Below are 17,283 nucleotides of genomic sequence, written 5' to 3'. Positions count from 1 at the left end.
CTAACTAAGCATACTAACTAAGAAAGAATAAAATGAAAAGGGGGAGGAGGGAAAAACCCAGAAGTGGTCCACCTACTGATTCCACTTTGAGATACCATTGATGTTCGTATATTGTACTCCCACAGGTCTAAGTCATCAAGTTCTTTGTAAGTGAAAAATGTCAAAGTTTCACAATCAGCTCAGATCATACGATATGATGTGATGATTATCTTCAGAAATACTGACACAGTAAAAGATATCAAATATACTTTCATCGATAAAAAAAAGTGGTTTAATGCATTTCTAAAGCAACATGAAAAACTATCTCTTTACTATCTCTAAAACAAACTTTGACATTGTTTTTTCCTCTTTTTTTTATCTCAGTTTCCCAGTATGATAAATGCAGCGTGTGATTACTGCTATGGTGCAGTCTGACAGGATAATAACGGCATTAATACAAACTACAAGGTTTACTATAACACATATATAATGAGTTCTCAGCGTTTTGGAGAGGCTACTGTTGTAGGAGCTAAAGACAGATACTATGTCCATTTGTGTGTGTGTGTGTGTGTGTGTGTGTATGTACGCCACTGCCTCACAGAAACCTGTAGTCAGACGACATTCCAGACTATCTCCAACCAGTGGCACATGAACACTGCCCTGCATTCTGTACTACTGCCTCTGCCAGGGCGCGTGCACACACACGCACACACACACACACACACACACACTGGATTTACTTTTGGAAATAACCAAAGTTCACTCTTGTTTCCCTTTTTTCATTCTACCCAGCCCATTACTGCCTCCCCCACTACTTCTCCTTAACCATTCCTCTTTGAACATGTTGTGATGTCACCCTGATCTGACATATTCGCCTCCCCCATCCCTTCCTCCCTCCCTATTTTCTCATCCTTCCTCCCCTGCTCACTGTCACCCATTTTACTGTAAGCCATGTGACTGACAGCTGCAGCTGTGAGTGCTTCAGCGGGCCTTCACTTCAGCTGTGAGGCTTTGTAAAGATCTGACCCTCCCTCCAGCCTCCACTCCCACCAGGGTTACAGGCCTTCCCCCTAGCAACAGGCTTCAAGTCAGGCCAAAAAAAGACACCCTGATCATTTGGAGGGGCTGCAACTTGGCACGCTTTGTGTAGTAAAGGTTAACTTGCTCCAATCTGTTTCATATCAAAGGCAAAGTGAAAAGGAATTTGAGCTGAACCCTAAATATCTAGTCTGACAGAAATCTTAATAAAATACCAAAACAGTAGCTCAGACCTTCTGGAAGCATGACACGTTCGAAGTGACAACTGCAAGAGTTGCTTAATCAGAACTTAAATTCCACATCTTACTAACTATACACAACCCAGAGAAATATGTTGACCGCAGAAATGCAATCGATTCCGAGAAGCATGCAGATGACACACGGGGAGTAGCCAAGGTGTGACTCCCACCATACACTGTACAGCAGCTCCGTCCTTTTCCACCAGGCATTTATAAGCAAGTTGTGAAAGAAAATGCTCAGGGTCCAGCTAATAGTTAGCATCAGACTAGCTTAGGAGGGGTTAACTTTCTGTTTTCAGGCTGAGTGAGATGTAAGAATGTTCCCTTATCACACAGGCTGAAAAGAAAACTGTGGCACAACAGTCCATGCAACAGATGATACAGGTGTCACAACACTGTAACTGTACGGTCAAACATACCAACAATCTTTTAATAAGAACTGTAACAAACATCTACATCAGCTTCAGCCTTTTCAATCCTATCCTGGTCTTTTGTGGTCCAACCCAGAAACCCTTTCACTGTACAGTCTGGCTTGTGTGGCACACTTTCAAAACCACTAAAACAATTATCTGATACACTTCTGTGCACCCACGAGGGACCAGTTATCAATCTACTATCTTCCCGCTACAACTTTTTCTTCAGCTGGGCTAAAATGAGGCTGTGTTGATGGGTCACCGGCCTCACGTTTGTGACATACAAAGGAGCGCATACACACCCTTCCCAAATAGGGCAGTAAATCTCCAGTGAGATGCCAGAGCAGGCGCAGTTTCACAACTTGTAGCAACTAAGTTGGAACTATATACGAGCTGACACTCCGTGCAGCCAGCATTGCTCGCAAGAACACATGGCCAGCTAATAAGACTAGTCAGTTACTTGACCACAAACTAATCGCTCACGACAGAACTCGATATTTATGCCAACAGAGCTTAAGTGGAGAGGGAGACTTTTTGAACGTGTTCTATGTGGTCGCTAGTGTCACATTAATGTAATATCACTTCTGAGATGCACAGGCATATGCATACTTGACGGATTTCAAGAGAGTATTTTAAGAGCATTTCAAAGAGGCCACTGACCTAAGAATATGGTAACAGAGTCTGGTACCACGGTCAGCAGCAGTAAAAGGGGCAGTACTCACAGGTAGAGTGATACTATCTTGGAAGTAGCCTGTCCTAGATCCGGTATGGAGGTCAGTTCATTGTGGTCCAGCCGCCTGAAGGTGACAAATACACACAAAGTGAGAGAGTTAGAGAACAAAACTGACTGAAGGAAAGCACTAACAATTGAATATGAATAATGTGTGTTATGAGGACTTTACAAAGTGAAATCACGTGGGAAAGAATGTGACACCCTGACTGACACTAAACAAATGCAAATTCTTATTTTGAACATGAAGCTGTTCTTGTAATTCCCGCACACTCGGTTAATGCTGGCTGAGATGCTACTGCTGTGTTGCTGGGGGCCACTGCACATGCTCCGTCGCGAGGCTAAATCCAATCAAACCTCGTATAAATCAAAAGATTTCAAACACAACTTGTCACGTCTGCCGCAGAGCGAGTAGCAAGTCATCCTTTTAAAAACCAAAAATAACATGGGAGTAAAACAGATGTCGAGGAGCGTATGACTGGCTGGTCGGCCTGCCAAAGATGTCACCAGTGTGTGTATCATCAGTTAGCTCGTGTACGTGTGTGTGTGTGTGTCTTGTGTACTAGTGCTGAGTGACACAGAGCCAAGCCCTCTCCTCACCGTATAAAATATTTACAAGGCCAGCGTTGGCCACGGTATCGGGTGGTGGAGGGGAGGCTTAATATAGAAAACCACTATTTTATTCTCAATTGGACTTAGTTCAATGCAACACATAGAGCGATGCTGCTAGGAAGTCAAGCGGAATCCATGAATGCTAGGTAAGTTAATTAAATCACTGATTAAAATCATTTAAAAAACTAACACACTTGCAATTTTTGAACATGAAACAGCGAAAGCAGGCGACTTACAGCTCTCTCAAGTTGTGAAGTTTGTCAAAGGCTTCGATGTTTATGGTGGTCAGCTTGTTGTGGCCAAGATTTCTGTGAAAAAGAGAAGAGCAGGTAAATGTCATCAGACAGCAGGGAACAAAAAACAATCAGATGCACAAAAATATTTTTCCTAGTATTTACTGTACTGTCATAGGCATTTTTCAGTAGTTCAAATAAGGATCTCAGTCAATAGCAGCAATTATTTCACCCATTTGACAAACTAACTCATCCGTCCACATTAAGTATGCCTGAAAACACTGCAGTACATCAATTGAGCCGGCCTTCAAGGAGAGCCCCGATCAATACTATCGATACTCTCCTGGCTCACTTTCCAAACATAACCCACAGGCCATTCATCTGCAGCAGTCAATTTGCACTTTAAGCTAACAGTGTATTTAATAGCAGGCACTTGACTTGTACAGAGGCTTATTAGAGAGTGAGTTGTCCAGTGATATAGTGTTACTGCTGTCAGAGAGGGAGGGGGGGGGGGATTTGTGTGTGTGCGCAACACACATCTGCATTTCAGATTGAACTTCTCATGCCATGTGAATCTAATTTATTTCACGCATAAACAAGTGCTATCTCTGTCACACACACACACACACACACCTCCTGCCCGGCTGGCATGTAGCCCGCCTGTTGGCAGAGAGGAGGCTGCAGTGAGAGTGGCGTTTGTGTTTGTGTGGCGGGGCTATGCTAGGCGAGACAAAGGGAGCCCACAGCTCCAATCTGCCAGCCTCCCGCCCCTCCATCCTTCAGTCCAGACGTGAGAGACGGCCCAGGAATGTTTCACAGGCCTGCCGAGAGATGTCTGCTTGTTCCCAGAGACCTAGGGACATTTACCTGAAGCAACAAACTCCTCGTCCTCGCCCCGCAATGGCCCTAAAAGACTGCTGCAGGACAAAAAAAGGGCATTTGAGGCTGAACTCTCTGGCACGAGCTCATGTCAGTGATCGTGCATTTTTAGAAATGCATAGAAAGAAAGCGAATGTGAAAGCACTGGTGTTGTCTTATATTCTTCCCACTCCACCTTTATGCCCATCAATCTCCATCTCTGTCTCACTTGACAGATTTCCCTTTCTCATCTTCGGTACTTGATTGCAGATAATGACGGCCTCCCTCCCCAGTTCTTTCGCCTGATGTGTGTGTGTGTGTGACGAGATAATAGCAGAGCATGTGTCAGCCCTGCAGGCACATGGGCTGACAGGGAGGTGTGCACATGTGTCTATGTTATGATCATTTACTGGAGCACCTCCCATTGTGGCCTAGATCACTAAATTGTCGTCCCCTGCAACAGGAGGCAATTACCTCATTATAGTGAAGCTAAGTGAAAAATCACAGCACTTTCCTATGGGCCGCCTCTGCCTGGAGGTACGTATATTCAGTCAACACACACACACACACACACACACACAGCGTAGACAGAATGAACTTGGGATAGCGCTGTCATCTGGAACAGCAATCAGGATTTTATCAACCTGCTTTTGGCAAAAACTAGGTCAAGGAATTTTACTGGTGAACCTTGAGTTACAAGCAAATAAAGATTTTTCCAGGAACATTCCCTACCATGCCAAGAGCAATTTTTAGCATTTGGAGGTGGAGAGAAATGGCTGCACACACACATTCATAGGCATGAAATGCAAAGTAAAGAACGAGCAGAATAGAACAAAGGGATGACTCAGAAAAAAAAAGTTACGTTTGAGAGCCAAACCTGCCGTACTGGTGCTAAAGGCCACTGCAACACACAAAACGGGTCCTTTAGTGTATACACAGGCCTGCATGTGCCTCTTTCTTAATCAACTATGGTGTTTACACAACTGATTCGTTTTCACGCCATCTCTTTCAGCCAGATTTATTTTCTCGCCTATCAGATGAGATAAGTCCTGCAATGTTTTAACACCTTCTGCATGAGGTGATAGTGATAACACCGGTTTCTCTCCCTTGCTTTTCCTTCCCACCCCTCTCTCCTCTCTCTCCAGTCTCCTAAATGGGATGGGGTGTTGCAGGGGGCACTTGACTACTAACATGGCTAATGGTTTCCAAAAAGTGACTGTACAGTCGTGCAGTTTTGGGAAGAATTTGGACCAGAAGCCTAGAAATCATTTCCTCACAGGAGTTTAGGTTAGTGTAGACAATAGATGTGATAGAGCTTCCAAAACCATACGTCATATATTTCAACCAAACAGAAAAGGATGTATAGTTGATATGGAAACAAGCGTTGTGATCAAACATTGCAAAGTGTGTGGGGCAGTTCTCGAGGTCTTGAATGCCTCAAACACTGCAGTCTATTGAATGGTACAACTAGTTTATACAAGTGGGCAGGACTGTTTGACATTAGTCAGCAGGATTAAAATCAAAAGCACTCTCAGTCAGGTAGGTCCTTAGCCAAAGAAAGTATGTGATCATTTAAGGCTGCATGTTAAGCCAAATACTTTTGTACTCACTGGATTTAAACCTTTGTGACTGGTGCCATCCTTGCACAATTTTTCACTCCATTACATTATTTACAGCTAAAGACAATATTCAGACAGAATTCGCTTATTCTCAGTTAATGAATAACTATTATGTAATTAAACGTTTTAATGGAAGGGGTCATATTTAAGTTAAAACTGATTAAAGATACAGTTTTTACCTTTATTTATTTTTACTAAAAATAAGCTACAAAACAAATCTTAATTTGGGAAGGTGCCATTGAAGAATCTTGTGCATCTCACTGCCAGCACTGCAGAGATATGGACTTCAAATTGTTTCTGAGTGAGCCTCTCCCTTCTAACCAATCAAAACAATTTCTGCTTGATTAGTTCGTTTTAGGTTATTCTCAGTCTCAGTTAATCTCAGTCTGCTTGGAAAAGAAGTCTAACAAAGACAATGTGATGTGAAGTCATACAAGGCCTGCCTGACTAAGCAAACTGTGTTGAGAAGAAAAGAGGGCTCAGCCCCTGCAGAGGACCGTCATTGCTGGATCATGCAGCTGATTTGACATATAAAACTCATTAAAAGGCTTTAAAAAATAGCTATGTTATGGGTGCTGTGGGAGTAGAGAAAAGCTGGGAGTACAGGAGTGATGTCATCGCACATGACACTATACTTCTCTAGTCTGTGTGTGGGAGATAGGAGATGCGGGGAAAGAAGAAGAGAGCAGGGACTTACACACACACAGATAGATCATCATTATCTTTACTCATTTCTATCGTAGATAAATGCAGTGTGAACTTTGCTCACTGAAAGTGTGAAGTGATGTCAGTGATGAGCCTTCTGTAGACAAAGGCCCTTTAATGTGCTCGATTTCAGAGCATCATAAAACTAGTCAAATAATAACCTGTGTGTCAGAGAGGCAGACGTACACACACACACACACACCACTCTTCCTGTCATTAAGGGACAGTTTATAGCCAGGCAACTGCAGTGAGAGTGTACACAAGGCCAACACCAGCTCCAGGCCACCACTTTACACTCCAGTCAAACAGAGGAAAGAGAGCGGCTGAAAAAAAAAGGCAGTATCTTATCAAGTTTGACAAGGTTAAAAGCATAAGCTGCCAAACAAGATTTACTATAATAATGATAAACGTGGTGTGTTATAATCTGAGTAAAAAGCAGTAAGTGTAAGTTCTTGCGAGGCAGACGAGAACTTAGGTGCAACGTCAGAGATATTTATTTCACCATTTGTATTACAGATCCCCTCCTACACACACACACACACACACACACACACACCTCAACAAAGGAGCTGCTCCAGACTTTGAAATCAGTTAAGCTTGGAGCGTGACTTTGTGTCTGAAGTTTTCCGAGGCAGGAAGGCAGGCCACATCTTGGGGCCATGTGCACCAGTGTTGGTTGCTGCTGGGTTTAGATGAAGCTGGAGATGGAGCGGGGCACTCCAAACAAACAGCGAAAAGGTTGAGAAAAAAAAAACTGAACTAGCCCGAGGCACTGCATGAACCCATGGCCAGGTCTTACGACGCCTGCCAGGGCTCTCCGGATGAGAAGCACCGTGCAACTCATCCTGTCCGCACTGCATAAATGCATATGCAATCATCGGCCTAAAAGACACAAGCACATGCTCCTGCATTAAAGACTAAATTCTAGTGTGATAATGTTGTAATTTGTTACAAATGGCGCCAGACTGCTTCATTATGAGTAAAAGGAAATGAGAGTCTCCAATTATTCTGAAAGAATAACATAAATACTGTATGTCTCTTTAGGGGCTATTGTTTTAGTACTGTGCAGACAGTTGACCTTATACTCTATACTTCAAAGTGCAGAAAAAGAGGGATCATTAGTCCACTTTTCCCTACTTTTGTGTTTGTTATACCAGCAGAGCAATAATTACACTCCAGTCATTCGAGACAGAAGTGTCAAAATAGTGGAGGGGTGCTATCTTTACAATCTAACTGCGTGTCAGTGTGTGACTGTCTAGACAGTGAAGCTCTGACGCTCTTTCTGCGCTAACAGAAAGCACAAAGGCTAATATGGATGGCGGGCTGCTGTTTTGTATGGAGAAGCTGCTTCACTGCTGCACAGTACCTCTCGCACTCTGTCCAAGTCACGCTTTTTTTTTTTCTAACATCTTCTCCAGATTTCCAAACTCTTACCAGATGTAAAGAATTCACAAATGATTCATTGATCAATCCGACTTTGTAGACACCGACTTTGAGGGAGAGGGAAAGGGAGGGGGGAACTTGGCGCCCTAAAATGTCTTCACAAAAGGGCCATCTATTCTGCTGACTGGATTCCTGTAGAATGACTTGTGGCAGCAGCTGTTAGATTGTCATTAAATCCAGTACGGGGCCATGAGCTCATTCCGTATCTTCATGTTAATGTCAGACTTTATCTGTTGTTATTAGAGAAAGGGCTCAACCTTAGCTCTTCCTTACTGATTTGTCAACAGCTAGTGTTTCGCATGGATCATTTCAACTGTTGAAAAGAGGATCAATAATAATAAAAATTAATTGCTGCCTGAAATGTCCATATAGGAACTCCCGGCACTTGTACTATCCACCTTTATGCCAAACAGCCTGATAAGGAAATATAACATGAAAATCAACCGATAAAAATCAGTGTCATCATGACATCATCAAAAAGTAGAGAGTAAAGACTTCCAGAGGACGTGCGAGTCACAAAGCAAGACAAACTACAATAATAAACAAACTTTGTAATCACTCCCAATACCACAAGATTACAAGGCTATGTAACGAGAATGCCCTGAAAACCACAAGGGTCTCAGTCCTGCTGAGTGCTGCTGCTGTCTCTGCCCCAGCTGCTCAAATGATCGTCTGTGTAACTAAGAGTAGAAGACTTTCTGCAGTTCAGTGTATGTGTCAATCTTTATATGAAATTGAACTTACTACATAGTAAGTAACGGTAGAGATGGCTGTGATTTAAACACTGAACCAAGGGCAAGAATACTCCCGGTGTAGCAAATTATTTTCCACGCTTCTTAATACATCAGATAAAGTAAAACACTGCCTAAAAGTGAGGCAGTTGTGTCTAACAGAATGTGACATACAAGCAGACCATCCTGTAATGTTTCATTTCCTCTGGGTTCTTTATGTGTGTTACAAAAGCTGTGACAGTGGTTGAGGTTTCTGACCACTGACAGGACTTTCGCCAACTACTGGAACCAGCCTGAAGGCAGCAGCAGCAGAATGTGACACTGACAAACTACTTGCGTGCACTCCCACCCCAGCCCTCCTCCTTTTCCCCCCCAGGGCCAGGTGATCTGCTGTTCCACACTCTGACCAGTCCACAACCATCCAGCTGAGCTCCCAGCCCCTGACAGGAAACCACCAACACAAGCCCATTTCCTGAAGGCAGAGGCCAAAACCAACTGTTGGGGGGTGGTGTTTACCAATAAGGCTGTACTGTGAGGTTTTAGGGTACAGCTTGAGGTTTAGTCGCAGCAGAACGTTTGGTGTGCAACAAGCATTATGGTTGACACATCAGGAAACCACTTGGGAAATGTTCAGTTACAAACAGGATCATTCAAGATCCTGCTGCTTCTTGCTTTGCCCAGAACTGTTGCAAGCTAGTGATGCAAGGATCCTGACAGAACGCTGACATATGAAATAAACTGGAGTCTATAAAAACTGGAATAGTAAAAAACAAGAAGGATTTTACCATCTCACATGAGAAAGGAACGAGAGAGGCCTGCAAACAGGCACCACATATCTGTTTTATCCCTATCCAACCACAGCGATTGCAGCCAAAATTAGTAATGCTCATGCTTTTATTTACTCGCAAAATCCCATTACGGTGGTGGCACTGTGGGCAAAAATGCTTTTTATACACATTACAGTGGCTGCAAATAAGATAAGGCACCACTCTTGAGAGGGAAAATGTGGCCGTGTGAGAGCAAACTTGCTTTGAATGTTATTAGGCTATTCATCAATCAGAAACAATGGACAAATATCTGAGACTGGTAGTCAGTTTGTTGAATGTTAGGAGCAGTGATGAAACACAGCAGAGGATATGTGACAGAGAAGCTGAACCACTCCTCTAACCTCAAATGTTTAACCTGAAAATCTGTGTAGGTGAAATTAATAGGGACATAAACACGCAATAATTTGTTAATAATATAAATATATAACGTTTTTTTCTTTATAGAAGTCCATTCTGATTGCTCCCTAATAACCCCACAGTCCTCCACCGTCTCTCCCAGAATGTGCCAGCATGTCAGTTTCCCCAAAACCTCATCAAGGTCACTTTCTCTCAAGGGACCATTACAATCAGGGTTCTAAAGAGAGATTATTTTGACAAGTGGGAAGCATTAGGGGGTTCTTTCTTCGCCTTGAGCCACAGGACTACTGCTGATGGATAAAATGCCAACATGTACCCTCAAGCCACCTATCTTCTCTGGCCAAAATATTCATCAAGTTTCCGAAATTACTACGACAAAGTTGACTGACACTGACTAATAACAATGCTATCTCAGAGAACTAGATGACAGAGTAGGTCCAATATTCACTTTATTTCACTTAATTAATCACAACTTGTGGCTTCAACACATACAAGTGAGTTAAAGGCTAGAGGTATGTAACTTGTGGGGGAACAAGTTGCTTATGGGTTAGCCAGAACTCCTATTAGGTTTTTGTGGATAGATTATATCTGACGTTAACTTGGCTGCTGCCATTATTTAGGCAACACAGGGCTAGTGGTCCATTTTCGCCATCTGTGCCTCATGCACACAGATCATTTGTCTGGAACACTGAGGATTAAGCATTTATAACCACTTGTATATGTTGATACAACAGTAATTATTCAACTGGAATGAGTTCCCATCTATTCTTCAAGCATTAATATTATGGGAACTAATACTGACAAATCCCAGAAAACCACAAGATTTTGAACTCATGTTAATGGAGGTGACATCATCGGCGTTGTACAGGTATTTTCTTGTTGACAAAAACTTTGAACCGCAGCACTTTTTCGGTTGTGTCAGTAATTAGTCAACCAATACCTCCTAGACAAGAAGCTAGTTGTTGTGATTATTTTAAAATGGCATTTTATCTTCTTCTGCTCAAGATTCAGTGCAACTCTCGTGGTGGACACAGGACACAACTTTCCTTAAAAACTTCCTTCCTTCTGTAAATCACTGTGAGGTACTACGGCACTGTTCATTACTGTAATCCAAGTGTAACAGCCTGGATAATGATAATTGCAACAGCTACATGACAGCACAATTATTCTTCACCCACACAACAGGGTGGGAAATCTCCATTCATTTTAAGCTGCATTTATCATCTCTGGGTGAATCTTGGTTTTTGACTGCAAAGAAGAGGACTTTCAAAGCCTGCAAGCGGTTGTATAAAACACATGTAAATGTAGGACTAATTGGCAGAATTCTTTTGTTTATTGACAGCCACCAATAAAAGTCCTCGCTAACACCACTGCTGCTGCTGCTGTTCCCTCCCTGGGGTTAATATAACAGAGACACTGATTTCATTTAGCTCAGATGCCTGAAGGTAGAAGTGGACAAATGCACTTTGTTTACAGCCAAGGCATTGTGCAAACTGATACTCCACGTCAGCTATAGTGAAAGGGTAAACTATTGCTGCCGCGCTGTATTATAATCCTTGCTAAACCAACTTGCTCGCTACAGTTTTCCTTTCATTTGTGAATAGCATACACCCACAGGCAGCAATGAAAAAGCACAATAACTTTTCTACCACAACACAGAAAGTAATTTCACCCACTCAAGTGGACAGGATTTAGAATAATGGGATCACGTTGAGCCACAATTGAAATTGTCCTTACTTGTCTCTTAGGGTTTACAGTAATCATCTACTAATCTGGCTCTTTTACAGACCCCGGAGGAACAGAGCTGGCTCCTTTTTTGAGTTACCTGCCAACATAATGTGACTATCTTTGTGTTGTGGAATTACACAACCTAGGTGTTTTAAAAGATAACTCAAAGCCATAAACCATTCCCTTTGAAAACAACAATGCTGTGAGTCCTTAAATCTTGACCGATAAGGTTTGGCCGAGACATAAGTAGTACTGGAGCATTGACGGAGCTCATGCAGAAGCTTATCTTTACACAAACCAAAAGGTTTAGAGCAGCTGTTTCAGCTGGGCCATTTGTCCCACAGTAGTTGTCCTTTGTCCATGACGACCGAACGGAGCAGCATGTGTGTCTGCGTACATGCGTGATAAACAGCATCTACAGTACACTTGAACTCGGCTGAGTGGTGCTTCAGGGCAATGAGGCAACCCAGGCACAAGTGCTGTTATTCATGTTTTTAGAGAACTTTTAAAAAGTTGCATTCCTCACTTCACAAGACAAACTGTCCAACGCAGGAACCTGGGAGCCAGAGCTGGCTTTGGTTTTTTGGTCTTTAACCCCATGCTGCCAGCATCACACCACACACACACAAACAGATGCTGAAAACTCTGAAACAAGAAGCCTAATTGTCACTGATGAATCACAATTGCCACTGGACATAGTGGTTGTGGTGAGAGCCAAAATGTTGATTGGGAGGACAAAGACTAGTGTTGTCTGTAAATAAACTGTGTCATTCAGCTTGTTAAGTGCAGAAGCTCCATAAACAGTGGAGCGAGTTTAATAAAAATGTCACAAATGGGCTCATTTTCATAAATTAGCAGGCAGAACTGTCGTCAGTCTTACACTGAGGAACTAATGCTTAATTTACAAAATGAATGTAATTTGTGAACTACAGCTAGCAACACAGAAAAGTAATTAGGATAATACCTGTCATAAATCTGACTGAATAATGCAGGGCTTTATTTGTTATGGCACATTTGAACATATTAGTTTACTCGCCCATGGGATAGTTTGGAAACACGAATACACATTTAGATAGATACATCTAGTCTTAGTGTATCACAAACTATAATAATTAACTTTTAAATACACTGCTAACTACAAAAGGCAGTGATGAGCCTTCACGGCCTGTAATATTAATTTCTAAAGATAATGAAGTGTTAACTGACTTCTTCAAATTGTAGTATTTAATCACACTAGAAATTATTGAGAAATATATATATAAATAAACAGTTGGAACTCTGTGGAATTAGCAGTGTAAATGTAAAGGCAGCTTAGAGAGCTCTTTCAGTCCTCTAAAATAACCTAATGTGTCTGTAAACAAGTCATCTCCCCCCCTGCAGAATGAGGTGCACCATTTGAATCTGAAGTGTTTGTACCTGTCCCTCTTCCTTCAGCTGCTCACATGCTGAACTGTAAAATCCAAACTTAAATAAGCAAACATATAAATTAAGGATTACTGCTTTTGCACTGATGTCCAGCTCAAACAAGCTGTGAATCAAGGTTCAACTTCAAGAGTTGTGTGAGCAGAGGTAGATCCTGGTTAATTCTACTGGCTGCCAGAGTGGGCTGCAGGCTCATAGTTACAGTAGTGTTAGGAAGAAGGACATCTCCATCTGCTACAGCTGACAGACAATTATTCAACTTTAAGCACGACCACAAAAATCTTCTAGGACGGGATTCAAGGAGAGAAACCAGCATCCACGGAGCTCCGGCGCATAACGCGCATTAACGCGTGCCAACGACGCACCTTTATTTTATTTATTCCTTTATTGCATAACGCCCTTTTCCTCTGTTTTCAACGCTGAAGCCCCGTTAAGGACTGGTCAATAAATAAGTAAGGACAGCTGAGCGCTCTACTTACAAGGAAACAGTCCGGGCTGGCAGGTCCAGAGGCGCAGCTGTCAGCTCCAGACCGCTACAGTCCACCGAGTCCCCGCTGCAGGTACAGTTCTGGGCACAGGGCAGCTCGGAGCTGAACCCATCGCGGCTCAACTGTACAACAGTCAAAATCAAATAAAGAACACATCTAGACACATATCCAAATTGTCCCAGGGACGCCGCCATTTTGTATCCAGCTTTAATAGCGCGGCCGCCGAGCTGTGTCCTCGCACCCACAAACTGGAAGATGACGGAAACGCTCAGCTCCTGGACGGCGCATGAATTGTCTTATTGACACGCAGAGGCTGCTAGAAAAACAACACGCCGCTCAGGTTTCCATCCCGACAGCAGTCACGGAGGACACGCGTTGCCCCGCGTCCCGACTTTGTCCTCTCTGGCGTCCGACGCGCGCTGAAACTTAAAGGTGTTTGGAGACGCTGACCAGTCAAAGTGGACAAACAGCTACAGTCGACTTGGGCTGAACTTCAACTGAAGTTACGAGCGCGCGTCCATAAAAGGACGAAAACTAGCTTCTCCATCGGGACCCGTGTCCCACAAACAGCGTTAAAGGACGGACGGACGCGGTTTCCCCAAAACAAAAACAAAACAAAAAATAAATAATAAAAAAATAACAAAGCGACAGCTCGAACTGAAGAGACGAGGAGGCAGTGGTTCGGTGAAGGTGCTGTCATACGGAGTGGAGGAGCCCACACGGAGTCCGGCGCTGCGTGTCGTCCGGGTCCGTCCGTCTCGAGGCGGCACTTTCACCCCGGAGCCCCGATAAATCCCAACTTTGAAATGGTCCGTCCCCAAGAAGAAACAAACTCACCCAGCGGCTCCTCGGGTGCAGTTTGTGGTCACCGAATCTCCACGATCTGATTAATAGCACAACATCACCCTCCCTCCTCTCCTCTCCTCTCCTCCTCTCCTCCTCTCCTCTCTCCTTCCGACGTTTTTTCCTTTTTTGCGCTACTTTTCCTTTTTTCTGGCCGCTCGCGCTCTCAGTCCCACGTTGGATGCACAACAGCGAGACCGGGCACCTCCCGTTCGCTCGCCGCGATTGGTCGACGCGATTTGACAGGCGGCTCGAGTCCAGGCGCTGATTGGCCGTCGGCGTTTCGTCCGCTTTGAAGAGCCTCTGGGCGGCCGTCGGTCAGCGGCCGCAGGCCCCGCCCATGTTTCCCACCCCGGGGTGTGAAACCGCACCTCCTCCTCTCACTCTCACTGCTTCTTAAAGAGACAGTCACCGACATCAAGCTCTGTAATCGCATTATAACAAGCCATAACAACATAATGGCTCTGAGTGGCATAACAATCTGGTTGGAAGTGTTGTTTAGCAAGACTGAAATCAAGATTTAGATGTAAAACAAAATGTCACTGAAGGTGTTTCCTCCAGACTTCACACAGGGAATTTGCAAGAGGCATCCATCATCATCCACTGACTGATTTGAACTTCACTGAGCAGCACTATGAGAGACTATTCGTTGCATGGATGTGGAGCATCCAATTCATATGATGCACCCAATAGTTTGCTATGAAGAAATCCTCTCAGTGAGTGTTTTCTGAAGTTTAAAGTGCGTGTCAAAAAGATTCCAGCTGCTTTATATCTGTTCTTGATGTGAGACCTGAAGAGATCATTTCAACTGGAGACATAACTTCAGCTGATGACGTAGGACTACACTGACTTGTGCAGCAGATGGGCAGTGACAAAGTGGGCCTACTGACAACTGATTTACAGATTTAACTAACTAGAGGGATAAACAGCTAAAAAAGATATTTTAGTGATGTATTTCTGCATCTGACTCACACACAAGTAGTAGAATAACAATAACACATATGACTTATTATGATTAATGATTCATTCACGAGTGTAGTTGTTGTGTATTACTCCACGTATAACAACGTATCAATTGTTTACATTTTGTATTTATGACTTCAATATGCAAAGTAGTTAGTAACTACAGTTGACAAGTACTCAAACTTCCAAATATTTATTTATTTATTAATTAGTTGTAAATAATGCAATGTATTATGCACTGTAATTTGTTATACGACTAAAATACAATTTTAGTCTGAATAATTCTCGGAATCTGTGTTGTTTTTTTAAATAGTTTAATAGTTTAACCTCAGTGTAATTTTTGAATGCAAATCTATTGCAAATGTTTTAGTGTATTACACATATTTGTATGTTTCAGCAATGCAATTTTACTAAAGCAAATGATCTTGCAGAAGATGATGTTTTGCACAGGTGGGCTGCTGTGTTCGTGACTGAGTGCTAGCTAGTTTTGTGTAGCTGCATGTACACCTACACATGTGTGTCTGCTTTGTTTTTCATCCACGCTGATCTCTTCACCATTTGAGTGTCTGTTATAATGGTCCACATGATAGCACAAAATTCTTCCCAAATGTTGAAATCGTGTTTGCCCGTTGTCTAAAAAATGCACATCTGTGATAAATCAGTGGTCCTGTCAGGCTCCTGGCCCCGCAAACACTTTTTCTCATCACATTTTTTTCCTGGCACTGACAGATCAGTGTGATTGACTTTGTCAGAGCTTTTGTGATTGCTTCATGTTGGGAGCAGTCCCAGATTTCATTGCTATTAATCACAGTAGCGAGGAAAGAGATATTCACACCTGTAGCACTGCAGGCAGTGTTAGTGGCACAGTTCCTTGTTCTTTTTCAAGTGAATAGGCGAGGGTTTCACATTGCATCTTGCATGTGTGAGTGAGCACAGTAGCCCACAGGTGAGGCCTCCAGCTCGTAGTAGCAAGGAAAATATCTGAGAAATGAGACGCTGTTAAAACATGACTTCATTGGCGATGGAAAACTGAGGCAATAGAGGACAGTAGTTTGTTCTAAAAAGTCTGAGCTGTAAAAAAGAAATGGAGAAATGGACAATGAATGTTTCTACAAGTATGACTGGGAAAATGATTGTGAAATTATTTACAAGAATGTTTTTATAAAACAGAAAGTTGTTCTTTTTCAGCACTATAAGATAAATAACTCACACTGATTTAACATAAAAAGCTGATATGATAAGTTAAATATCTTAGAGGCTGTGTTGCACTTTTTGTAATAAGCAGTGTATTATTGGATCAAACTGCTATTTCACCTTTACCAGGGTGCTTACTACACAAGTTGCAAGTAACAGGGGGTCTACAGTTTGCAGCAACCCGAAGTATGCTAAACCTGCATTTTGATGTTCCTTCAACAGACATGAATGTGGACCAGGTACTTTGGGTTTCTATTTTGAGATAACTGCTGACATGTATTTTAATGTGATTTATTTGTGACCTGGCACACAAATAGCTTTACTAGTGCAGCAGGCAAAAGCCAGGTTCAACTTTTGATCAATGCACCAAAGTCAGGTTAAAGGGTCTTCCATGAAGAAATGCTCGTGCGTTAGTGTGGAAGTTTGTGACTTGTTACGTCTCTCATAAATTCACGGCACTAAGCGGCACGGTCGTGCATAGGCGACGTCTCTCCCCCCAGTATGGATTGATTTATAACCTGAGAAACAGAAATTCACGCAAAGAATTCCCATCGTTAAGAAAGCATTAACAGCTTTTCGCTGCCACGTCTGGTTCGCTCTTCATACTCGGCCCCACACCCATTCTCCTGTGTGCTGCTGTGTGAACTTGCGACTGATGAGAGTGGACGTGAGTCTGTCATGAGAGTGCATTGTGAAGAGGATAATGACTGCACCAGATGAGCTTTTTTTTTTTTTTTTTTTTTGCTGTATGTACATTTTTAACACCAAGCACATTGGTGTTTACACAGCTGGAATAGGATGAAGGTGTCAATGCAGACATGTCTAAAGATTTTGGGGCTGAGAAAATAGACAGCAGTAGCT

At 42.8% G+C, this 17,283-nt stretch overlaps 1 protein-coding gene across 1 annotated transcript in view; it reads right to left on the bottom strand.

The window, feature by feature from the left end:
* Window positions 1-14,425, bottom strand: part of lrig1 (leucine-rich repeats and immunoglobulin-like domains 1) — a 33,537-nt gene extending 19,112 nt beyond the window's left edge. The window contains exons 1-3 of the mRNA XM_026347943.1: window positions 13,414-14,425; window positions 3,248-3,319; window positions 2,392-2,466 (exon numbers count right to left, since the gene is read on the bottom strand). Coding sequence (XP_026203728.1) covers window positions 2,392-2,466; window positions 3,248-3,319; window positions 13,414-13,616 — 350 coding nt within the window. The 5' untranslated portion in view covers window positions 13,617-14,425. The remainder of the gene's footprint in view (window positions 1-2,391; window positions 2,467-3,247; window positions 3,320-13,413) is intronic.
* Between the last annotated feature and the right edge of the window lie 2,858 nt (window positions 14,426-17,283).

This window comes from Anabas testudineus, chromosome 5 (genome assembly GCF_900324465.2).
Source record: "Anabas testudineus chromosome 5, fAnaTes1.2, whole genome shotgun sequence".
NCBI classification, from domain to species: Eukaryota; Metazoa; Chordata; class Actinopteri; order Anabantiformes; family Anabantidae; genus Anabas; species Anabas testudineus.
The sequence above is the reverse complement of the archived record's forward strand: the minus strand, read 5'-3'. Positions and strand labels throughout refer to the sequence as shown.